This window comes from Centruroides vittatus, unplaced genomic scaffold (assembly GCF_030686945.1).
Source record: "Centruroides vittatus isolate TY-2023 unplaced genomic scaffold, ASM3068694v2 contig_630, whole genome shotgun sequence".
Classification (NCBI taxonomy): domain Eukaryota; kingdom Metazoa; phylum Arthropoda; class Arachnida; order Scorpiones; family Buthidae; genus Centruroides; species Centruroides vittatus.
In genome coordinates, this window is record NW_027122387.1 from 576,477 (window position 1) to 604,237 (window position 27,761).

The window sequence follows — 27,761 nt, forward strand, 5'->3', positions numbered from 1 at the left end:
GTATATATTTTTACTTTTAGTTTTTTAGTTTAGTACTCTACTTTCCCTTTTTTCCTAAATCCTTCCTGGAATTTTCACTCTGAACCGTTATTGCCCTTGGGTGGGATTAGCCGTTCTTGGAAGTTCGATGGAAAAGAGTTGAGGACATTTGGGGCAAAACGGCCGGCATAACGGACACTTTTTGGCAAGATCTTGGAGAGGACGGCTGTGTAAGGCAGGGCTCTAGACTGGAGAAGAATGGAAGCAGAGACTGCGAGGCCAGAAAGATCGAAAGGAGAGAACCACAGGCAAGAGAGTCTTGAGGACACATTGAGAGACCCAAATAGTCTCTAGAGTCTAGACCTACCAATAGACACAACATTGGTAAAGTTAAAGAACGAAATGTTAAGTTGGCGTCCTACCCAAGAGCACACATCGACCAAAGAAATCGCGGGTATTTCACTTCATCTCCACTTTCCTTTTTTTTAATCTTTCTTATATTCTTAATTTCCTTGGCTATAAGTTAGTTGTAAGTTACTCAAGAAACAGGCATATTAATTGTTACGTGAGGTGGCTTTTGATATTGTTAAAGGTCAAAGAATAACCCTGTTTGTGAAGTTGGTCAAGAATAACCAGATTTGTGAAGTTGGGATCCCTTCTAAGAACCTGTTCAGAGAGAATAGAGTACTTTGTGTTAAAATTAATGTTTGTACTTGTTGTTGTACTGTTACGTTTGTGCACCGTACTGTCTCTCATAGTGAACATCACATTATTGTATTTTAAAATAAATCTAAGTATTATAAAATGATGAATTCACAAAATTTTAATTTATTGAATTTATAATTTAAAAGAAAATCTCTATTCATATAGAAAATTTTCTTTCAAAATTTATTGCAAATTCATTGTTATATGAATATTTTTTTAAATTAAATCCAAACAAAATCATCTGAGATGTAAAAAAAATTGTACCAAGTAAAAAAATTATGACTATTCAGATGACAGCCAAATTTTTTGTTAGGAGTTTTTCTTTGGTAAAGATAAGCTTAGCTCTTTAAAGCAAATTGTAGGAAACAATAATAAAAATCTTGTAGGTACTGCATTAAAGTGTCAATCTTATATTTACCAAAGAAAAACTCCTAAGAAAAAAATTTGACTGTCATCTAAATTATCATAACTTTTTAGTTGGTGCAATTTTTTTTTATCTCAGATGTTTTTGTTTGTATATTTAATTGATTTTCAGTTAATGATTGTGTTATTACATCAAGATCTATATCAGGCCTGGCTTAGAATTTAACATTGAAATTAAATCAACCTACACAAAAGCCAACAATTCACGAAAAATTTTACTTATGTGAACATCTTCATCCATATTCCATTGGACATCATCAGACTGTAGAATTGGAAAATGAAGGTGCACTGTTTGAATATTCAAATATAACATGTCATTCATTGATTGATGGATGTGTTTCTGATCTGGATGGTTGCTAGTTGAGACATTCCCCATATGCTGGCTTGGAGGAAACTGCGGTGGTTCAACATACTTCTGTTTGGACTTTCACCTCACCACGCACTCCAAACATTTTTTCCATGGTCAATGTAACCGTAACCATTGTATATACTTAAGTAAAAGGAACTCATGACAATGACTATTGGACTCCTTTGCTGTCTGGTATCAGTCCTCTGGCACGATGACAACAACTCTACTTGTGGATGTAATCAGAGATCGACTCAACCGATTTTCTTCTCATGAGGTACGGCTCAGTGGCCTCCTCAAGATAATCCCCATATGTACTCATGATTTATAGGTGGTGGAGGAAAACTTTCCATGGGTTGGGGAATGTGTTGTCATCCTTAAAGTAGATTGCCTTCTTATTCAACGCTGCCTTGTGTATTTCAAGCAGTTTAAGGTAGTGGAGTTGCTCTATTGGACATTTGGTGGAGGTTCCTGGTCCTATCCTAAACTTTTGGTTCATAGACCATTTATGCACATCTCTATCCAAATGTTAGGATGCAAGAATTACAAATTATCACCAACCACAATGGTACAACATGGATTTTCTAACAATCCACACACATCTTGTGACCCACAATCTGCAACAATCTGGAACATTCAAGGCAGTCACACACAACGCCGACTTGTCCTTATTTACAAACAGATAGCATGCATCAATAACATCAAGCTGTCCTACAAAAGGAGTCCACATATCGTTTCTCTCCTCAGAAATGTCAAAGACCTGCCTGTATTCTCTGGTATATATTCCAACCCCTTAACTGACCATTTAACTTGAAATGAATTGTAGTATGTTAGAGCAACCAGCAGACAGTTGCCTCCCACATAAAAGGACACCATACAGACATTTCTAGGAGTCAGTTTTTCACTCCTAGAAATGTCATCTTATGCTTCTGACCCAGATGTGGAGGTCCATTTGGATAGGATCAGGATCTTCCATCAAATGTTTTATAGAGTGCAATTCCGCTTTCTTGAACTGCTTGAAATATACAAAGTTGCTTGAAGTTTCTGTATAGCAAATAGAAAACTTAGTCAGAAAAATCAAAACAAAATAAGTTCTTCTCTATTTGTTATACAGAAACTACACCAGTATAATAAGTCCTATTAATAAACAAAGTCCAAAGTAGACAAGAATAAAAACAGAAATCAATAAAAGTAAGGACATAGAGGCAAAAAAGATTTAATATTTAATTCTAATAATTTTTCTGTAAATGCAATATTTACGACAACATTCTTCCCATATAGTTTATGCAGTTTGTTGCAAAAATATGAACACTTTATTGTCACATAAAAGCAATTATTCTCGCATTCAAGATTTTTTATTTAAATAAGTCATATGAAGTCTAACAATAGCTTCTAACCTGATTACCGGTGTTAATAAACACTTCACCCTCAACGAACCTTTACCTTCAGTAATGTTAACATTACCGAAGATAAAGGTTCATCGAGGGTGAAGTGCATATGAAGTCTTTCAGACGTTAAGGTTAGCAACTTCGATCATATGCAGAGCCATCACAACCTATCAACACATCACTTTTCAAATTTTAATAGTAGACCAGTATTAATTAGTAGTTGTTGGGCATCCTTTCTTCTGGAAGAACGTCAATGACCACTTTTGGTCTAATTATTTTGATTTCTTTCTGCTTACAGTCCCTTCTTTCTATCAAACCAACAGTTTGGTGGCATTCAAATAGGAAAATTATGTAAGACAAGGTTACCTGCAAGCACAAAGTATGTTTTAAGTGGTTTTCAAGGATGCCAAGTTTAATATTTGGTTCATTTTTTGCAAAATTTGATCTGTTGGCAGATTACTATTTGATATTTGGCTGTGAATGGTATAGTTACTTAGAGTTAACATTAGAAAAAAATTATAATATCTGCAAAAATTTGTGTCTACCAATGAAATTGTGCCATTTTATACTATCTGAGTATTGTGATAACATGACAATGGTATGCTAAAATAACCAACTCTTTTTATTGTTTTCATTTTATGTTTGTTATATACTTGGATATAATATATTATAGTATTTGATTTATATAACTACAAAGGTTATCTTATGCAAGGTTTATCACACAAAGTGATCAATCTAACACATTTTTAAATGTGTTAGATTGTTCGTGATAAACTGTTGCATAAGATAACCTTTGTAATTATACAAAGGTCATTCTAAAAGTAAAAAACGTTTGTTTCTTTAGATATTTTTATTTAAGATAATGAAACAAAACTTATTTTACAACACATATGATAACTTAGCTATTTTTCTATGTAGTCGCCATACAAATTTAAACGTTTGTCGTAGCATATCACCAGCTTTTCTATGCCTTCTGCACACTCAGTTACTGCCAAGTTCTTGAACCAGTCATTAACGGCCTCTTTCAGTTCGTTGTCACTTCCATAGTGATTCCTGGCCAAAAAATTCTTCAATTTTGGGAAAAGGTGGTAATCACTCAGAGCCAAGTCTGGGTTATAAGGAGGATGTTCAAAAACTTCCCACTTAAACTGTTGAAGCAAGTTCTTCGTCAATGCAGAGCATGTGGATGTGCGTTATCCTGAAGAAGCACAATGCCTCTGGACAACAATCCCGCCATTTGTTATATATATACATTTATTATATACATTTTATTAATAATAAAGCGATTTTATTATTTTTTCTCATAATACGATTTCATTACTTTCTGCGATTGTACAATGACAATGGCGGAATCAAAAAAGGAAAGTTGCTTGTAAAACTGATTTTTGCGTTAATGTGTTTATTGTTTCTTGAATATTTTGCATGCGAAAATTACTTGGATATTATTTTTCTAAAAATATCATAAAAATAGGGTAGGTTGATACAGAAACTATTTATTGCATACGTACTGTATATGAGCTTCAAAAAAATAAATAAATAAAATAAATTTTATCAAATGATGAGATCAGCTGATTAACTGTATGGTGTACAATATTTTATACCCCTAAAGAAAATACTATAGGTGTATGGTAAAATAAATTTCGTTTTCCCACAGTTAAATTCGCCGCTAATTGCCTTTGTGATAAACGGTTTTCACTTTCTCTGATAACTTTAACACGATTATCTAACGACAGCATTTTGCATTTCTTTCGTTTTTCGGACAATTTCGAACAAACTGAAATGAATTTCCTTTGTTGCTACACTAACTCATTAACACCTGCACCTGATTTCAAGGGTGGCAGAAGTGCCCGAGGTGGGTTTGAACAAGAGTTTAGACTAGATATATTTGCGGAAGTGGTTGCTTATTACAGTTTTTGTATGTTGTTTTGGACCAAAAATCGATGCCCGCGGTCGCGTTACACAGGTGGTCATTTAATACGGGTAACTTATACGAATACTCTATGTATAAAGTATTCCGTGCCAGAAATTTTTGCCCGTTTTGACAGGTACCCATCGGATGCAGGATGCCTAAGCAGTTTTCACTGTATATTTAAGTTGTTAAAATAATGTAAATAATGATTATACATAAATTGTTTTAAAAGTGACTTATGTCTAATCATTATTTACACTATTTCAACAAATTAAATATATTATTATATTAAATAAAAAATGTTCTATATACCTAAAATACTATTTAATTTCTTTGTGTTATAAATTTTTTTCAAAATAAATAAATTATATTTTGTTCATAGTTGTATTGCATTATATATTTAGTGCATATCTGAAGAAGTGCTTTTTTCTGCAGTCTTCTCAAATTATTGTTATTTAGGTGGTAGTTTCTTTCCATTATGAAAAGAAATTCTTTGTTGCAGAATAAGTTATTTATAAAAATGTACTTATAAGCTTTTCTAGACAAATAACACTTTCTTTCCCTATCAATCTATTAAATTTCTTATTTATAATTTTTGTACTCATTTACACAAGTAGCCTACATTTTATATTAAAGTAAAAAATATGTTTATTATTAAAATTTCTTTTCATTCAAAAATAAGTCCAAGATTTATATTTGAATCAGTATAAAAAAGTAATTTTAATTCAGATGTGAAAATATTTAAATTTAATTTGTTAATATGAAAATTGGAAGTCTCTTGAAAAAATTTATTTATTTTTTAATAAATTATGCAATTTACCATATATTCAGAATTCTAACTTTGTAAGATTAGGTTAGGTTTTCCTTCATTTTTTGTGTATCAAATATTTTGATCACTTACTTTATTTCAAATTTTTTAATGGTTATATTTATTATGATTGGCTGTTTTTACAAGCTCCTTTGAAAAACCTGACTTTCATCTTGCATGTATACTCTATTTTTTCATTTGAGTGTATCTCAAAGGTCATTTTTTTTATTATATTTCTCAAAATTTAAACAATTTTGATGAGTTTTTTTTATATCTTAATTTTTCTTGTTTTAAATTCAAATGTAAAAACTCATTATAAATTAAAAATTTTATTTAATTGTTGTTTTTTCCTTTATTTGTTATATCTATATTTATGTTCGTATATTTGTTCTTTTGGAAGGTAGATGTTAATTGTGCTTTGGGATTTTTCTGCTTATATACATAAAAATAAATAATTAATAATTAAATAAATCTATATATGAGGGTTGCCCAATTTAAAATGGACACATGTCAGAACTGGCAAACATTTATTGCAAATCTAAAAAAATCTCCATGTTTGTTTAGGCGAAGATCCAGTGTCTCCCAAGTGTATTGATGCCCCTCAAATAGAATTATGGTGGCTGCTGGTAAAAAAATTCTTTGGCCTTATCCTTCACTTCATCATCCAACATAAAACTTTTCTCTTGAAAATCGTTCTTGAGAGGTCCGAAAATGGGAAGGTAGCATGGCGATGGGTCAGGATATATGATGGATGTTCTAGTATCTCCCAGTGGAATTTCTGTAATGTAGCAAAGGTTACATTTGCTGTATGGAGATGGGCATTGTAGTGAAGCAGGATTACTTTTTGTGAGAGGAGTCTTGAGCATTTTGACTTTATTGCTTTGTGCAACCATGACAATAGTTTTGCAATAGCCTTTAGAGTTGATCATTGTGTATGGTGGCCTAAAGTCAACCAACAGTGATTGGTACAATGGAGATTATGATGTGTGCCTGATCTGGTCTCAGTTAATCCTGAATTGACTTGCATCCTTCTCTGTGACTCGTGCACCAATTATTCCTTACTGTTCATCCTAAATAATGTTTCCCATAAACATGCTTCATTTGTCTATAGATGTTGGCATTCTTATTCCCCTTGATTGCCCATTGTTCGATTCTTGACACTTCCGTCATAACTAACTTATCATTAATCTGCCAATTACTGGAAATAAAATCTATTCTTGCCAACACTTAATGCAGCCTGTGCTTTACCAATGTTGAGCTTATCCACCTGTAAAGTGGTCCACCAAACGCTACTTTGCACAATGAAATATGTCGCATATCCACTTTTCATTTGGACGACCCTTATACATAAACAATAGATTTTTAGATTATACAACTTTCAGACTGTCCATAAATGACAGCTACACTAGAAGGGAGCAAGAGGGTCAAGACAAGTCAGACAAGGGGGGATTTGAGCCTCAGTGGACATCCTTTATTTCATTAAATTTTATACAGTTTATGCATTTTATCAGAATTTCTTGTACATTTCATTCCTACTTGTGGTATCTATAATTCATAAAGTGATAAAGGTTTTAAGGTTGAGTTTTGTTGGATGTCCAAAGAAGGGAGGGGTTATGGAAATTTGGATAAACTGGGACAAGGGAGGTAGTAAAAATTTCAAGAAAAATGCTGATATAATTTATGGATATTCCCTTTATATAATTATTAATAAAATTTTGTTTTTATATAAGCAGAAATTATATATACAGTGGAAACTCTATTATCTGAACTTGATAGGACCAAGGATCTTTGGAATAAATGAAATTTCAGATAATCCAGAAACTTGTTTGTTTTTTGTCTTTTGGGTGGTACATCAAGCAGTGTGCATTTAAAGATTCTTGAACTATAATACTGCAGTGTAATTACTGTATTTAAAGATGAATTAATTTACTCAAAATGTAATGTGGTGTTAGGTACAACAAATGACATAATTTTGTGGTGCCACAATTAACAGATTATGCAGTGATTTCCAGTTAGATAGTTTGGTTTCTGTGTATTATATTCTGTGGTATGTACAATGCTATATGTTCTAGCTTTTTTTTTAGATAATTGAGTTTCTGATGTATTTATTTATTGTAATGATAGAATTAACGAATAATCAGATTCAACTGATAAGTATTTCATGAGCATCAGACCTTATACAGGATGTTAAAAAAATTTTGACATTTATATGGTAGACAGTACACACCACTATTACTGAGATAAATAATCTGACAAAGACTTGGAATTTTTGAGAGAGTTTGACTCTATAGGAAGATGTGAAGCATGCATGGAAATGGAAGAAAACATATGGAGCATTTGTAAATATCAAAGTAAAGATTTGGCAAGATTATCCTCTCTGACACAAAGAGGATAATCACCTACAACATGCAGAAGCCAATGAGTCAGTTATGTTACTAACTTTAAAAAAAACCTGTTAATATTTCAGAAATGGTTGCATTTTAGACCTATGTTTACTAAGGTTTTTGCTTAGTATGGTGTGTACTACCTATCATATAAATGTGGAATATGTGTCATTTACAAACTGGCGTTATGTGAATACAAGATACTACATTGAACCTTAACCAGCAAACTATTAATTCAACATTTTGGCTGTCTTGAAGATGCCACAGAAGACAGCTGAAAATATTTGAATTAATAATTTTCTGGTTAGGGTTCATCCTGTAAATGCACTAAATGCTTTTCTGTTTATCATATTTTGTACAGTACATCAAAACTGTCCAAAAAATCCATTATTTAAAAAAAATCCAAATAAAAACTAAGAAATTGAAAATAATTTTAGATTATATAGTATTTATTTAATTTAAACTGACAGAAGAAAAGAATTAATAATTCTTATTTAAGAGTGGTAAGAATTAATGTTGGATTTTGTTTTATAAAATAGAGTCAGAAATGTACAATCAGAAAATCTTATAAAATAGAAATTTTAAAAGGTAATTTATGTATCATATAAATAAAGGAAGACTGGCCAAAAGTTTTAGCTAAAATTAATTCAAAATATTGAGTTACTTTTAAGAAATTTAAAATGTAGGTTTAATCAATAATCATAAAATAAAATCAATAATAAATAAATATCGATATTTTTTGAAATATAGAGTTTTTATTCATTAACTATTTTATGATGAAATCTTTTACTTTTGAAATGAAAAACTGATGATAAAGCATATTCTTATACATATGTATATTTTATTTCCAGGGAAGTATGTATAATGCTAATATTGTGGAAGCTTACTCTGACACTGTTGTAAAATCCGTAAGTGTAATTTCTTGATATCATTATTCTATATCTATTTAATTAGAATTTCTATTCAAATTATGTTGAATTAAACTGATTCAATATGATCTTTTGTACGTTGTCCTAACTTATACATGAATTAAATAGTAGTACAATGATTAAATGTGTTCTCTTTGCATAATAATTTGATTTTTCACTCTTTTGATTTCTCAATAATATATACAGAATGGTTCATAAATCACTTTATCATTTAAAAAATTTAGTTAATTTTTTGTTTGTTAATTATTGACAAGATGATGTCTTGTTTATTATGAAGGAGTACTGTACATGTCATGAGTTGCAATTTGGCACAGAGTATTAGGTGTCCAAATCATGCGAATATAAAAAAAATCAGACTTGTAGGTACTCAGGGGACCAAGAACAAAGTCAAAATAAAATACAAAATGATGACACTCTTTCTACAAACAGGCATTAGTGCAAGATTTGCACATGTGTTGCTCATTGGGAAGTTGGAAATGTGAATGTTGCGAAATCGAATTTTGACAAACGAATCTTTGAAGAAACCCATTTACCTGTCCCGTGTTATTCCCGACATATCTCTGGTTGCAACGTGCTGACCTTGACCAGTTGACCCGAGATATCTTGTTTCAGCATTAAAACATTTTTGAAACTAGATGGTGCTAGTCGTTATAATTTTTTTATATTAAAACTAACTTCCAAAATATAATTTTTTTTAGTTTTTACATTTAATAATATATTTATTTTGTTTGTGTAAAATAAAAAATAATTTTGGATGATACAATAGCCATGATTATTTTTTTCAAAAATGGGAAATTTTTGTTAGGCATTGACAAAAATTCAACCTGGGGCAACACGCAACAGAGAGAAATTTCAACATTGGATAGGTTCATTTCACCGAAAATGCCTCGTGGTTGTCGCCGTGGCTGAGGCTGGCAAAGTTTGAATGATTGTGCTTAAAACCAGTGATACCAAAGAAGATCTGAGAATGAGAACAAGACTTGCTGTGAACGTCGAAGTGATCCTGCTTACCATAGCCAAGAACAGGCCCATGACAACACAACCCGTTGTGATCATGGTGGCAACGAAGCATACTGTAATCTATGCCAGGACCTTGAGTACCAGTGTCAACTTTTCCTCATTGGAGAGTGCTAATTTTTCTCTTTTCTTTAGAAAACAGTGTGCGATTGAGCCCCGAGACTCTGAGACATAGTCTTGTCCCAAAAATGGCTTTGGCATTTTACTTGTTTATATTTATATAATAGTTCAAAAATTTCCTTTTTCTTATATTTTATGTATAGAAATTGATGCCATATAAATGACCCACATTTTCTGTTTTACAAACACAAGTTCTTTCTACCACATTCGTTTTTTTACTTTTTCTTTACTATCCATTAATAATTAACTGGAAATTTTTTAAAATTAAAACATTTTTTAATGTATTTTCTTATTTATTTACATCTGTTATCTGTCTTGAAAAATTTTGTTGTAACTTTATTTTTCTTCTCTGTTGAGGCTATATTAACTATTAATTTCTTTCAAATAAATTTTACATATTTAATTAATTTTTGGCATTTCAGTATTTTAGCAAATTTCAGAAAATTTTTGATTTAATATTTATTATTTCAGATATCCGTTGCTTGGTCAGTGATAATTTATACATGTCCATTTATCATTACGATATTATACAAAAGAGGTAAAAATAATTGCAAACTTTAAATTAGAAATTTAGAAATTATTTAAAATAGTTATTTTTATTATAATATTTTTATAGGATTCTATTCTGTGGATGGAATTTTTACATTAGGCAGATTTGCTGGATATTTAAGTTTGTTACTACTTAGCAGTCTTTGTTTAAGAGGTAAAAAAAATTAGTGAATTTTAAACTTATACTTTTATAAAAAAAATGTTATCAAAATAACACTATTTTAATTTTATTTTCATTAGGCATTGGAAGATGTTCAAATTGCAATTATATGAACTTTCTTTCTGTACTAGAAAGAAGTCAGAAAAGTCTAACAAAAGAAAATAAGGTACAAAATTAAATTTTTCTAACAGTATTGTACAGACTATTATTAATTTTTTTTCATTTTTCTGTAGTAATTAAATACTTTGGTTCTTAATTTTACAGGTTGCTCTTTCTCGTTTTGATTTTGACTTTTTTGCATGGCCTGTGGAATTTGCCTGGAACAGTACACAAAAGTAAATTTAAAATGAAACATTATTTAATTATTAAATATATAAATGGATTATAGTGTGTTGATATTAGTTAGCTATGACTTGTTCATTTCAACCAAACAGCATTTAACAGCAACAATAAAGACTTTTTCTTGCTTTTAAAAATAAATTTTATAATATAGTCTATTCAAAGCTAAACTTGCAATATTTTCTAATTAAAGTGTCTTGTATATATTGCTTATATTTTTATATAATTGAAAATTTTCTTTCTTTTTTGATTGAAAACCTTTCAACCAGAAGGAGACCCTCACATTCCCTAGACAGTTGGGCATGTGAGGAACCAACTGGGGACTTGACCTAATATCCATTCCTCACCCCCATGGGACAACCTGTCAGTAGATAGCCAATTAACTGGGTTATTGAAGCGAATGAGGATGGGCTGCCATTATAGGATTACAGGATTAACCAACCATAATGGCTCTCTTTTATTGGTTGAAATTTTTAAACATGGTAAATCAAATCAACAGAAAGTCATACTGACTGGGACATTGCCCGAGTCAACAAGGTCAGGGAACCAGGACACACAGTGCTAAATATGCTACTGGAACACAAATCAGGGATGATACTATCAACTAGAAGTAGAGTCTAGAAGTCTGAATGGAAAGGAAGTAGAGCTAGAAAAGTATAATGTATAAATGGCAGGTATCACTGAAACTAAGAAAATTAAAGTTGGAGAGACAAGCTTAAACAATAAATATAAGTTGATCTACTCAGGGAATGATGCTCAATGTGAGGAGGGTGTAGCCATAGCATTTACATCTGCTATGGAAGATAATCTTATAGAATGGGAAGTGCACTCTAGCAGAGTCATCTGGGCAAAATTTAAAATAGGAAACTGGATAACGAGATTTATCTACGCCTATGGACCTACAGAAGGCTCAAAGAAGGAAGATGTAGAAGAATTTTATGACCTTCTGGGATCAGCAGTAAAGCCAAATACTAATGAAAAAATAGTTCTAGCTGGAGATCTTAATAATAGAGTGGAAAACGACAACTACATCTATGGCAGCATTTTAGGTAAGTTTCATGAGAAAGAAAAACCTAACAACAATGGCAAAAGACTGCTCAAGTTTTGTGCTTGTCACTCACAGTTTACTGCTTACTAATACAATATTCCGACATAAAGAGAGTTGCAAATTCACATGGAGAGAACACATCAGAAATCCAGAAATCTGAAAAGCATAATTAACTATATTATTGTAGACAAGCATATTATCCAGTTAGTTGAAAACACAAGATTCTTTAGTGGTTTTGAAGTTGATAGTGATCATCATCTTGTATTGAGCAAATTAAAAACAGTTATCGTTATTAGGAATAGGAAATGTAAAAAGGTGCTTTAATGGATAAAAGTAGAAAAATTATCAGATTTTCCATTAAATACAGAAATGTGGTTAATACTGAAATGGCTTTATAGGAGGGATAGCAAAATTTCAAGAAAATGTTGATAGAATTGACAAAAGTAGTATGTGGGAAATTTGTTTGCAAAGATAGGAAGGTTAGAACTCCATGGTGGACCAAAGAGGTTAGACAAGCAGTACAAGAGAAGAAGACAGCTTATAAAAGATATCTGGCAAATAAGACCACAAGCAACCTATTAGAGTCAGTGGCATAGCATGGGTGTCAGCCGCCCAGGGCGGAGGAAAATTTCGCCGCCCCCTTATTTAGGTATTTTTACAAGATATTATTATTTATTGTGAAATTTTGCCGCCCCCTAAAAGTGCCAGCCCGGAGCGGGCCGCCCCTGCCGCCCCCACTACGCTACGCCACTGATTAGAGTATAAAGCTAATCTGTGTGTAAAGTTGGCTAAACAAAGATGCTGGGAAAATTTTGGAACAGAAATAGAAAGCAAGTATAAAGAGGAGGGGGGGGGGAAATGTTCTGGCAATTAGTAAAGAATCTCAGAACCAGTGGGAAAACTAGCTAGAGGAATAAAGAATGATAAAGGTGAAATTATAATCTACTTTATGTTAAAAGTTTAATAATGATAATTTTTAATCAATTCATTATTTTATGCAATTTGATATTTTAATTTCCTGTGAAATACTATATATATGTAAAACATTTTATATTCTGGATTTTTTCTTATATTATTTGTTGAGATTTTTATATTTAGAATTAGTATGAAACAAACAATTTTAAACTGATATTTTTTTTTAAATAAATGTAATAGTGTTAAAAGGGTATATTTGCAAATATATTCTGCCTTTCCCCTCATATACATACATACATATATATATATATATACAGTGGAACCTCACTTAACAAGTGTTTTGCATAACGAGCAAAAACAAATTGTTAAAAAATGACTTGCTTAATGAGCAATGTTTTGCATAATGAGTGACCAGGAGAGGGGAAGTCCCAGATTGTGCACATGCTCCATCAGTCTGTGTTTAGCACTTGTTCCGCTAGCATCTTAGTGTTACTTGTGATCACACATTTTTCCAAATTTGTGTTCACACATATTACTTATAAACATTAACAACCATAGTCTGTTATATAATAAACACGCCAAATGATATTGCAAATTCTTGGGCTTTGTAAAGGCTATAATTAAATATTAGAAATTAATTTGACTTGAGGTAGGCAGTTATGTTGCCATCTCATATTAAATTTAATGACCAATTCCAAATTAAATTTTAGAAATGTCTAAATTAAAAATTAATTATTTATAATTATTACATTAAATACAAGATGGAAGCATAACTGCCTACTAGTCAAATTAATTAATTTCTCTAATATTTAATTATAGCTTTTACATAGCCCAAGAATTTCAAATATCGTTTGGCGTGTTTATCAGACATATTATCTGTGACTTTTTTCTTTCTTCTGCAAATTCGAACTTCGCATTCCAGGTTGGTTCATTCTGCGCTGGAAGAAAAGATGATGATGATTCATGCTTCTTAACATTCTATATTGTGTAATTTTCTTTGAATAAACATTATACATAAAATATTTGAGTATTTTTTTGGCATGGAATGCATTATCATATTTTACATTAATTTCTATGGGAAAAATTGTTTCGCTTAACGAGTGTTTCACATTAGGAGTAAAACTCTGGAACAAATTATGCTTGTTAAGCAAGGTTTTACTGTAATATAAATATATATATATATATAATCTTATTGTATGAAAAATAAATTTTGTAACAAAAAACAAGTCACCAATAAGTAAATCTAATTATCACATATTTAAATATGCAATTTGAACTATGCAATTTGAACTAAACTTTGTATTGTTGAACATTGATATTGAATGTTATCATGAAAAAATAATTTTTTAATAAAGTAATAAAAGAAATGAATTATCATTATTAAATTGCTACTTATTGAATACTAGAGAAAATATATGCTTTATTTAAAAATTTTATAAATTGACAGGAAAGTAAATCAGAAAGCTGCTAATAAGTAACAAATTAGCTTTGAAATTATTACATTTCAATAACAAACTACATTAGCCATTGAAATGCAATTAGTTAATATATTATAATGTTTTTTTTTATTAAAAAAATTAATATAAGCATTTAATTTACTAAACAAACCCAAAGTTGTAATTTTATCCCTTGTATTGTTAATGAGGGTAGTATAATATTTTAAATAGTTCTCCTTTTTACTTTCACTGCTTTCTTAATCTCACTTTTACCAATTGCCCTAATTAGTAAAAGTAAGATTAAGTACAATAATTGTTATTGAATAATCTATATATATAATCGAGACGAGTTGATAATGATAATAATAATAATCAGCGCAGAGGCCAAACTGTTAGAAGTTGAAAGTTGAAATTTGGTACACAGTTAGGGTACGTCATGAAAACGCACACTAAGAAGGGATTTTTCGAAATACCTCACCAGGAGGGGAGAGGGACAGGATTAAGGCTTAACACTTCCATCAACAGTGGAAGTGTTAAGTAACAATGGAAGTGTCAACAATGGAATTGTTAAGAGAAAGCAACGTGCAAGACGCAGATGCAGTTTTTTTCGTTTTTGCAGGAAAATCGAACATATTTTTTAGACCCATCTAAAAATTCTGTAATTAGTCTGGAAACAGGGGGACCCAATTCTTGCATTCTGTGAAAACGGGTAAGGTTGACTGTAACATAATAATCTTAATTTTCACTAAAACGGTTAGGAGTTGAAAGTTGGAATTTAAGTACCGAAATGTTAAGTAACAATGGAGAACAAGAGAAAGCGACGTGCAAGATTTAGGGCTGTGGAAAAAAATGAAAAAAGAAAAATAGTAATATGTTAGAACACATTCGATTTTCAAATTTAAACAGATTAGTTTGGTTTTTCTCGACCTTTCTTCTTTAGAACATTCAATGAAAATCGAACAATATAATCAGAACAAGTCATGAAAATCGAACAATATTAAAACATTCGATTTACAAATTCGACCTTTCTTTAGAAATATTTAGTTTGTTGATGAAATTACTCTTTTTCTTTTGTGACTATAACGTAATAATTTTAATCTTCGCTATCGTTACTTTTGCCCGAGCAACCCCGGGTCTACCTGCTAGTAATTCAATAATTGTTAAATGTAGTTTATATTTCATGTAGTTTGTTGAAAGAAAAATAAATTTTAAAATGTGGAATTTTTAATCATTTTCATAATCTATTTACTTTTTATCACAGTATAATAATGATTTTAAACATAAATTTATACTTACTAATATATTCTATATTTTAAATGTATATATTTTTCATTTTATTTTTTATACAAATTGTAATTGAAAATTATTTTAAAATTAAACCAATTAATTTTCAGTTTTTCTCATTTCAGTCTTACTATAATTTTATATTTATTTTTAATTTATAATTAATTAATAATTAATATTCAATTTTTTATAGTGATGACAGCAAACCAAGAATTTTCCTTACAAAGCAGGTTTCAAAACGCAGTGGTATATTAGACAATATTAAAGGATTGCCATGTCAAGTATTGAGGTATATATGAACAATTTCATGAACTTATAAAACATTAATCTTAAAACTATTAATTTGGTATTTTACTTTATACAATAGTTATAAAATAGTTAGTGTTTAGATTATTCCTTATATATTGATAATTTGCTCTAGGACATCATTAAGAAAATTTATGAAATTCAAATAATATAAAACTTATTCATTATTTGTAAGTTTTATAAATTACTAGTAGTCCGGGACGCTCCCTAGTGGGTGTTCTAGCAGCAGCGGTGTCATTCTGTGGTATAAATAATAAATTCATATTACAAATAAAAATAATAATATACTGAATTTCTCATGGCATACCCTACTAAAACACAGTCAAAAATGCAAAAAACCACATTTATTGTTAATTTAAATAATAGCTAGGGGCACCCCTAGTGGCTGTTTTTGGCATACCATGACAGAGGCTGCCCAGTTTTTCAGTTTTATATAGAAGATTTATTTTATTTTATGTTTTGAATGAAAGATTTGTTTTTATAATCGACACTATGTTAAAAAAAATAAACAAGAATTTGGGAATCAGTTTCACTTATAAATTAATTGTAGATTTAAATTTATGTGATATGAAATCTTTTAGCTACTTATTTATTTTTAAAAAATTAAATAATTATCTGTTATATTTAATATCAAAAATGCTTTTAAAAATTTTAACATGTACTTATATACTTTACATATCATTAATATATTAAATGATTTGATTCTTTTAGTTATTTAGCCATTCACTCATTTGGTAGAAGGATGATATATCCAGGATCTGTTAAATTATTACAAGCTGCAGTTGGTAAGATCTCTAAATTTTATAAAATAATTTAAATTAGTTCTTGTATTTAAAATTATTTTAATTAATAAATTTATCAGATGTTAGAATAATAATAAATGTAAATTATATTTAAAAAAAATTACAAGAAAATTTTAAGTAGAAATTATATAATTTATTAAAACTAGCAAATAGCCAGGATGATAATTATAAATATATTTTTCATTTATACATACTAATGATATTTATAAAGTTAATGAGGTTTATTAACAAAGCAAATTAATTAGCATTTTAAACATAAAAAGCAGTAATTTTTTGAACTGCAAATATTTTAAAATATACAACAGTCAATACGATATGAAAGTTTTAGTATTTAATTTTAATCTTGAATACAAGAAATAAAATGTTAATGTTAAAACAAATCAATTACTGTTATCAAAAAATTATACTGTAATAAGCTCTTTCAACATAAGATTTAATCATTAAATTAATCCTCATTTAACTATATTCTAATTCTTAATTGAAATATATTTAATTCATTTTACTTGGATTATAAAGGATATCAACAACTTATTGACTAGAGTAACATAACTAATAAAACATAAACCATGACAAATATGGGGAAACTATTTTCTGAAAATGTAGCAACTTAAAAAAATTTTTTTTATCACAAAGTCACAGGCATCTAAAAATTTAGCAAACTCAGATTAAAGTTTGCTAAATATTTTTGTGATTTCAGTGATTTTAGTATCACATACAATAATCCAATCTGTAATTGATTTCTTGCCAAGTATTTTGTAGCATATCTTGAGAGATTGAAACTATTGTCTCCATTATATGGTGTTTCAACTCTGGAATGTCAATAACCTTTTCTGTATATTTATTGTCCTTTACATATCCCTACAAATATATCTGCAGATGGAACTTTTCAAAGAAAAGATTTGCATGCTGTTGCTCTATCATTTCAAAAGTGGTCATAACACAACAAAGGTTTATGTTTTCATCTGCATCTCATTCTAAATATACAGATGTATCTGAAGAATTTCTGTGGTATCTTATCTTTAATTATTTTTGTATAAGGTTGCCTTGTTTTGGTTTTGATTGTAGAAAAAATACCAAAGTAATTAAGTTGTCAGTTAAAATTCTAGATTCTGACGTGTCTATGAAAGAAAAAGTTAATGTGATTCATTCAATAATAATATCTTTACACATTTTTAAAGAGATTTTGTGATATTTTTATACAAAAAGTATTATCATTATATAAAATTTCAATTAACATAAATATTATTATTTCAAAATATTCAAAATACAGTGGAACCTCGCTTAACGAGCATAATTCGTTCCAGAGTCTTACTCGTAATGCGAAATACCCATTAAGCGAAACAATTTTTCTCATAGAAATTAATGTAAAATACGATAATGCATTCCATGCCAAAAAATACTCAAATGTTTTACATATAATGTTTATTCAAAAAAAAAAAAATTATACAATATACACTGTTAAGGAGCGTGAATCATCATCATCTTTTCTTCTAGCATGGAATGAACCATCCTGGAAAGAGAATTCAATTTACAAAAAAAAAAAACACAGCTAATATGTTTGATAAACACTCCAAACGATATGCCAAATTCTTGGGTTATGTAAAGGCTATAATTAAATATTAGAAATTAATTAATTTGACTAGAGGTAGGCAGTTATGTTTCCATCTCATATTAAATTTAATAATTATAAATAGTTAATTTTTAATTCAGACATTTCTAAAATTTAATTTGGAATTAGTCATTAAATTTAATGACCCAAGAATTTGGCATATCGTTTGGCGTGTTTATTATATAACGGGCTATGGTTGTTGATGTTTATAAGTAATATGTGTGAACACAAGTTTGGAAAAATATGTGGTCACAAGCAACACTAAGATGCTAGCGGAACGAGTGCGAAACACAGACTGATGAAGCATGCGCACAATTCGGAACTTCCCCTCTCCAGGTTACTCATTATGCGAAATACTCGTTGTGTGAGGTGCTCGTTAAGCAAGGTTCCACTGTATTTTATATAAAGTATACAAAATTAATAATTAGAAAACTCCAATGTTTAATTTTTATTACCTATTTAAACTAGTTTATTTGAATTTAAATTCATTTTTTTTTAAATTTAAAATAGTTTATTTAAAATTAGTAATTTCGATTGTGTTATATTGAAACATTTAAACATAATTTGAATTTTGCATTGCAAGTTAGTTGAGCTTTTGAAACAGTCTTATTAAAATAATTTTCAATATTATTGGTAGTAGGAGATAAATATTAGAATAATTCATGAGGTAAAAGTAGCCTGAAATTAAATAGAATGTTTTGTAATTATGACAACTAAAATTTATCTCCATTACACATGTACAAATTGTCCATTAAAAACATACATTATAACAGAAATTTAACCAAAAAATTTCTATTAGATTATGTACAAAAAATAACATCTCACTGTCTTTACTCTCATTTGACTCCATACTTTGTATTTCACTCACCATACACTATACCATTAAGTAGTAGTCATGTTTTAACACCAATTTGATATTTGTTGCAACTAGTTATCTCACATCTTCAGACCAAAAGCTTTATTAAACAATCTTACAATGTTGTTTGAAATGTAGAATTCCAGAGTTTTGGAAAAACTTTTGGAACAACAATGGAAAAATTTTTCCATATTTTCAAAGTCTGTAAAATGCTTGGAACAATTTGATGTTATTTCCTGATCCATTGACTGTACTAATTAAGTGATATTCGATGTAAAATAAATCACTTCTACTAGAATACAGGCAAAGTGAATTTTAGATTTTTGGGGTGGCAGGACCATTATTAAGTAATAACAATGCTTCAGGATCTATTTTATTTTTATTATATATATAAATTTAACAAATTTTTAATTCACAATAATATATATTAAAATTTAACATAATATATTAAAAATTTATTTTATTATTTTAAATTTTGAATTAAACTAGGGATCTCACTGGCTTTTTCAAATCTAGTTTTTTTGATAATGTTGTCTTGAGAAGTGTAACAAAATTTAAAATTTTATAATAAAACAAGTAATGTAAAAAAATGCTCTCAACATAACAAAAATTGTAATTTTATTTTGATATCAACTAGTACAAATTAGTACAAAATTAGAAATGCCATAACTTACTCATAGTCATACTAAGATCACAATTGAAAGTCTGTTATTACTGGCATTATACAGTAAAGACAAGTTGGAAATCAAATTCTCTTCAAAGTGAATCTTATTTGATATATTCATCAAATTGCTAACATTTATTACATCTAGTCTATTGCATATTGGGGTTTTAATGAGATGCATTTTACTAAAACCACACTCACAGTCAACAGTATGTACCAGAATTGCAAGGACATATTCTAAAATGAGGATCATATGAGGAAAATCAGAAACTAAGTCATTTGTAACCATTAACTTAATTGATAGACAGCTGGGAGATCGAGATCCTTGCACCTGCTGATAAGTATTCTTTTAAACATGACCCATTTCACAAGCAACTCAGTCTTCTCTATAGTTAGCTGCGACTGCACAAAGTATGAAATTGTAGTATTTCTTTATCTTCAAAATCATAAAAACTTTCTAAATTCGTGCTGGGGATATTTCTAGGTATCAAGACTGTAAAAATTGCAGCTTTTCGAAATCAGAAAATCTTTGTTGCAAATTTGTTACAAGATAATGCAAAATGGTTTGCCATACTCTCTCCAATGTCTGATGCTCTTTCATATTATCCTTTATAATGTGTCCTTCAAATTTAATCCTGTGGTTTGATGCCACTCCAGAAACTTTGTCTAAGAACTCTTTAAATGTGGGGCCATGTATATTTTGCAGTATTTCACTAGCTCCAAAACATGGTCAGCTGCCTGGTCACTAGTCAAAGCACGTTGGTGGGCTGTGCAATATATTGAAACAATATGTGGTGCAACCTTCTTCAACAGAGTTGTAACACCACTGTTTCAGTAGCAAGATCTCTAATTAAACTGTTGTGTTTTTTCTTAATATAAGACATTTTTCTAGAATAAAATATTTTTAAAATTGTCTTATGTCTTGTAGAAATAATGTAGGCAATGTCAATAAACATTTGAAAATATTTATTTAATATTAATTAATTTAATACTATCAAAATAATGAAATCAAAAGTAAACTAAAACTCATTATAAATTAAAAATAATATATCTAGAAGTATAAAATATAATTAAACCATTACTACTCAGACACCTTATACCTCTGAGAAATTATTAATTTAATTATGCAAACGTTTTCCATCTGTTCCACAGGTCATCTTCAAGCAATTTCTTACTTCTGGAATGTTATCTCGTGCAGGTTCGAATATATATGCGCACGATATTTCAAAATTTTAAAAAAAAACCGTTAGAACATTCCATGTAAAATATAAAATATAAACAATAATAAAAACATTAATAAAATTGATTAAATAAACATATTGATCCGCTAAATAATAATTTAAGGGACGTAAACTAACATAATATATATCTATATTTTTATACGGGATGAGGATATGCTGTATGCTTGATTAAATGGGGTGTTTGGATATACAAATCAGGGACAACAGGTAGATGTTTGAACTATAAAGACGCAACGAATTTGCCAACTGCGTGGAAATTCATGATTGACAAACACCCCATTTAATCAAGCATACAGCATATCCTCATCCCGTATAAAAATATAGATATATATTATGTTAGTTTACGTCCCTTAAATTATTATTTAGCGGATCAATATGTTTATTTAATCAATTTTATTAATGTTTTTATTATTGTTTATATTTTATATTTTACATGGAATGTTCCAACGGTTTTTTTTTAAATTTTGAAATATCGTGCGCATATATATTCGAACCTGCACGAGATAACATTCCAGAAGTAAGAAATTGCTTGAAGATGACCTGTGGAACTGGTGGAAAACGTTTGCATAATTAAATTAATAATTTCTCAGAGGTATAAGGTGTCTGAGTAGTAATGTTTTAAAACTCTGAGCATTTTATTCGAGTATATAATTAAACCAATTAAGAGAAGTTTTTTTGTACAACTGGGTAAATTTAAAAATGAAGAAAATTAGTTAAAATAAATGAAAATAAACTGTGAGATGTTATCTTTTTATAATTATAAAATATATGAATAGAAATAGAAGAAATAAAAATTTGAATAAATACATTGCTGAAAATTAAATGTGCTTTGACTAAAGTTTACTGTTCGGTTTTATCACATAATCTAAATGTTTTAAACTCTAAAAAATACAATATATTAGCCTTTAAGATAAAATACCTTATTTATATTGAAATGGTAAGGCTATATCTGAATTTGGCCTAAAGATATTAATTGTGTTAAAGATTATTGTGAAATTATGTTAAATGTGAAAATAAATTGTTGGCACAAAAATTAGCTGTGTGTTAAACTAAAAAGTTATGTAATATTAAGATTCTGTTAATGTATTTAGAATTATTATTTGCTATTTTTCCGTATTATTTGATTATTACTGCTTAAGTATTTGCTGTTGTATGTTCTCTATCTTTATCTTTGTAATTAAGGATCGTCTATATTAACTTCATTATTTAATTATTGTGAACAAATTTTTTGGGCTGCAATTTGAAAAAATTGTAGACCTATAAATTTCCATTGTTGTTCGTCCATCCGTCTTTCCTTAATCTCAAGAACAGAGTTAGATAGATGAAATCCAAGATCGGGTATGGAAACTTTAGGGCCCCAATTACCTATATACTAACTTTGATGCAAACTGGAAGTCACATTATTTCAATTCAAAACTTTTCCCCTGAAAGCAGTTAATAGATGACCGGCATGACCCTATTGTTAAAGGAAAAGTATGATGTACAGGGGCAAGCCACTACTAATAATTTGAGGTGGATAGCATATATTTTAAACTAAATAAATTAAAAATTGCAGCTTGGCATTGTGATGATGTCACAATAAATAATTGCTCGTTTGGATTAAAATTCATAAATTTATTGATAAATTCAAAGTTTATATTTACTATTTGCATTTACAAAATGAATGAACAGTCTGCACCATTTATGCAAATCCATAATTTTGTTTAATCCAGTTCATTCAGATATATTGATAATGTTTGTCATATTTGGAATATTCATGTTAATTTAAAGAAAATTTTTTTTTCAGTTTTGCACTATTAGCTCTAAGATGAATATGTTATGTAGATAGTTTATAATTACAGCAAGACCCCACTTAACGCACTTAACGCTGCCTCGATATAACATGGTCTACTCGAAGCCTTAAAAAAAACCTCAAAATTTACACTGAATCAAATTATTGCAACATTTCATTGATTTGTATATAATACGATTATTCCCAAACACAAACCAATCGGCAAAAGATGGCATTTAGTCGTAGTGCTGTACTTTCCTTAAATCTATGTTATGGAAAAAATATAACATAATGGATGCTATAGGCAATATCAACTTCACTTAGCAAGAATTAATTGATAAATGCACGAATGAGGTGTTGAAGAAGTTATGGTCAAAGGTATCCAAGAATTCTCAACAAGAAGAACCTATTGCTGTATCGTTAGGTTGACCAAATTGTCAAACTAATGGATACAGCAGGACTAGGAGATGTAGACGAGCAGGGTATTGAGGAGTTACTGCGGGTTTCTTTAACAACCTTCAAGAATTGGCAGAACAAGGAATTCATGTAGAACTGGAAAATAGTGATTCTGAAAATGAAGAACCCAAAAGAATTTCTCTACAGATTTCCTTAGTAAAAGTTTGGTAACGATAACTGAAATCATTGATCAAATTATAGTAGATGATCCAGATTTCGAAAGGAGTGCAAAGGCGTTTTGGATGCAATCTTTTGATAGACATTTGCTTAACGAAAGGAAAATAAGCAACAAATAACACTAGATGACTTTTTCGCAAAAAAATCAAGAATTTCAGAAGAGCCATGACCTTTATAGCAAAAAATGAACGTTACATTTCTGTGTGCATATGTTTGTGTGTTATTTAACATAGATTATTATGCAAATTAATATAAAAATAACTTAAAATTAAAGTAAAATCTATTTATTTTTGGTCGCGTGTTCCCCTTTTCCTATTTACTCTGTGTTAAAATGGCCTCATTTAACTCTGTTTCATTTAGCGCTTTGTTGTCTAGGAACATATCCCCTGCGTTAAGTGGGGTTTTACTGTATCAATAAAAAAATGGTTATAATGATTATCATTGGAGTAAATGTTTATACTTTGTTTTCTTTGCACTAATAAATATAAATGAAAAATATATTACAGATAAAATTGTTTGTTATGAAGAAATAGGGTTTCAAAAATCACTTATTAAAAAATCTTTAGAAGCTACAAATTTTGCCAATAATTGCTTATTATATAAATTTCATTTCAAAAACTTTTCATAAAAATTAGTGTCTTGGCTGATATTTTAAGAAACATGAATATAGTCTTTGTTTATTAATTTTTAGAAAATATGCTTATTCAAGGAAGGACCAAGCTCGTTGAAAAGGTAAATTTTACATTTCCAAACTTTTATGTACAAAGTAAAATTTACATTCAAATTTTAATTTGATTAATTTATAAGGTAAAATATTTTATTAATACTATATTATTATAAGTTTTTACTAGCTAACACTAAGTTAAATGTTTTTATAAAAATTCAAAAATATAAATATATAATATAATATACATTACTGAGTAAGATAAGTGTAATATGATTATTGTATTACTGGTAAACTTTTTATTGTTTAAAGATATAATGGTTAAATTTTAGTTAACTGAAACTTGTGTTTTAAGAAAACTGTGAATAATCATTTTACATTCATTGCAAATTTATTTTAATTTTTTTTTAATTAACACTTGGTGAAAAGTATCAATATTTGATAAGGAACGACAAAGCATTCACCTTTTCAAAGGATATTTTCAGTTTCCTAAAATTCCAATAGAAGAGCATGAATGATGTCTTTTGTAAAATGCCATTCAAATTGCAAAAAATAATTTTATAAAAAAATATACGTGAGATTTATTCTAATAAAAAAATTATTAAAATACATTTAATTTCAACAGATAGTTAATACCTGTAGTTTTAATCTAAAATGGCAGTAGTTCTTTGATTAATAGTTCCCAACCTTATTGTACTCATGGCAAGCTTGAACAATCAGCAAAGATTGCAGCACACTATAATTAAATATCACAGGACTACCATAAATCTGTTGGGAACTCCTAATATCTTCTCTGCAATAGCTGGCTGATAAAAGTTTTTGAAATGTAGTTAGTTGATAATGCATAGAAGCATATTTTCTTAAGTCTTTAAAATTTGTTATTTTAAGTTTTTAATTTGTCCTGTGCCACACTTAGAATGGATTCACAGCAGTTGAAAATCACTGTCACTATTAGATTATCAATAAATAATGTAATAAAATATTAAATTTATGAAATTATTGTTACGGAATCTTTTATCAGTATTTTAGATTTATGATGATGATTGAATATTAATCATCATAAAAAATCTAAAATACTAATTGTAATTTTTTTAAGAGATAAAAATATCATATTATAATTGTCTAATAAAAAGGTTTTATTTTGTTGAAAACTTAACTAAATAGTATGTTTTTTTTTTATATGATTTACAAAAAGCTGATTGATATTTAGGTTAAAATTCTGTAAGAATAATTTAAAAATTGTCTACAAGTCCATGTAGACAATTTTTTTAAAATAAAGTACAATTAACGACAGTAAGGAAATTAAATTTACATAATTCTGTAAGAATAGTTTACTGAAGATAGGAAGCTAATAAGCACACAACTGGAGTTTCACTACTAATATCACAAACCCTTAATTTCTCCTGCAAATCAACTTCTTTAATTAACTAACAACAAATGTTCATGGCTGCCTTCCTCAGCCAATCTCTGGTTTCATGAACATCAACTGAATGGAACTCCTTCGAGAAGAACTTCACATTGAATAATTCATTTTTGGTTAATGTGATTTTTTTCTTAATGTAAAGCGAAATTGTTCTTTTGTGTTCCTTTTTATTGTAAACAAAAATTTTAATTATTTGTAAAAACTATTTTCAAAATAATTTATTGATTTCTCTACAATAGCTGGATTTATTTTATACTCTTGTTAAAATTAATGAAATAGTACTGTTTAAGAAACTGTAAAAAAATTGTTTGTTTTCAAATCTTTAATTGTTTTTATGACCAAATGCTTCTTGTCCTTATTTTACGTATTATGAAAAACATTTGCAAGAACCTTACTTCACTTAAGGATTGTTATATTAAGGAGAAGGAACTCCTTGATGTAACAAGTCCTTAAGTGAAGTAAGGTTCTTGTAAATTTTTTTTACAATACTCTGTTGTTTTTTAATTTAATTTAATGGGAAGTTGTTTTTTAGTTTAAATAACAGCTGCTGAGAAATGTAGCATCTATTAAAATATTGTAAAAATTGAAATTATACTTTTTCATTATTAAACTTTGGAAATATATCACGTTTTTAATTTAAACTTTTTCCACTAAAAAATTACAAGTTATTAATTTTTATTTGTTATAAATATGTACTTTCTGTTTTAAATATTTTGTAATTTTTATTTTAATATATGTATTTATAAAGAATAGTATTTTAATTTAATAAATATTTTCAATAAGCTTAGTTATAAATTTTCATTAACTTCTTTCATTCATTAACAGTAAAAATGTGTTTTCTTTTAGTATGGTGGTGAAAGATATAAATTACTTGCTCGTGATGGAAATGAAATTGATACAGTAGTAGTTGATAGAAGAGGAAAAGATTATTCTGATGGAGACATGTTGGTGAGTAATGTCAAGTATTTGGTTTTTTGTACAACTAATACATGAAAAACATCAAATAATATTATAGTTAAAAATTAATATTTACTGAAATAATTTCAGTTAGTTATTAAATATATCCGTGTAGTCTTTTCCAGATTAAGAATGAAGCCATGTTCATTAGTCCACACATGTAAAGGAAAATAGTTTTGTGTTTATTATGAAGTAAACATATGTATAGAACATATATTAGAAAAATTATGTTTAAATTGTTATAATCTGAGTATGAAATTTCCAACATTTTCAATAATTTCCAACAATTTTGCAAGAAATTTGAGATTGTAAAAAAAAATACATATCATATGATGTAATGTTGTAATTTTTAAAGTATTTATTATATTTTATTTTTTCACCTTCATTCTAGCTTTATTGATTAGCTAAGATGAGAGAACAATACACATTCAAGATCGAGCATATCAGATTCATTCATATTCTGGAAATACCTAAACAAACCTAACCAAAAATAATTTTACCTCAAAAGAAATTTAAGGACAGTTTGACACAGGTAAACATGGAAACATTCAGTACTATGTACATTTTGCTCAAATAACAGCTGATCAGTCAAATTTCATTTGATCAGCTTTCACTTGCATCCACTTTTGCCTGTTAATGACAACAGCCTATCATTTCAAATTTCATGGTTCACTTCTCACCTGCCAATCTCCGGACAAAACTTCCCATTCATGCTAAAGACATGATAAGAACCAGATATGAGTTATTTACTCTTGCAAACAATCTCATAATTCTGCCAAATCTTTGGAATGACTTTGAAAATAAAAAAGGTAGCCATTATACTTTTCGGAACTATCCTGAATATATGGACAAATTCCTGTAGAAATTTGTACATGTATTTAGCAGTTTTCTAATGATACCTAGACAGACAACAGACACACAAATTCAGTTTATATATATATAGGTGTAAAGAAAACTCAACAACAATTGTAAATGACTATAAATGTACTTGTTCCTTACTTCAATGTTTTAACAGAAAATGACATTAATTGAGAATTTGCTGTTTATAGATATGATAATTAGATGTATTAAAATTTTTAATTGAAACATTAACTA

The 27,761-nt window shown here is 28.7% G+C and overlaps 1 protein-coding gene across 1 annotated transcript in view; it reads left to right on the plus strand.

Annotated features, from left to right (window-relative positions):
* Window positions 1–27,761, plus strand: part of LOC136979664 (phosphatidylserine lipase ABHD16A) — a 47,745-nt gene that overhangs the window by 1,953 nt on the left and 18,031 nt on the right. Inside the window, exons 2-10 of the mRNA XM_067275698.1 lie at window positions 8,794–8,850; window positions 10,480–10,546; window positions 10,625–10,711; window positions 10,798–10,883; window positions 10,982–11,052; window positions 15,933–16,028; window positions 16,757–16,830; window positions 24,314–24,354; window positions 26,556–26,657. Coding sequence (XP_067131799.1) covers window positions 8,794–8,850; window positions 10,480–10,546; window positions 10,625–10,711; window positions 10,798–10,883; window positions 10,982–11,052; window positions 15,933–16,028; window positions 16,757–16,830; window positions 24,314–24,354; window positions 26,556–26,657 — 681 coding nt within the window. The remainder of the gene's footprint in view (window positions 1–8,793; window positions 8,851–10,479; window positions 10,547–10,624; window positions 10,712–10,797; window positions 10,884–10,981; window positions 11,053–15,932; window positions 16,029–16,756; window positions 16,831–24,313; window positions 24,355–26,555; window positions 26,658–27,761) is intronic.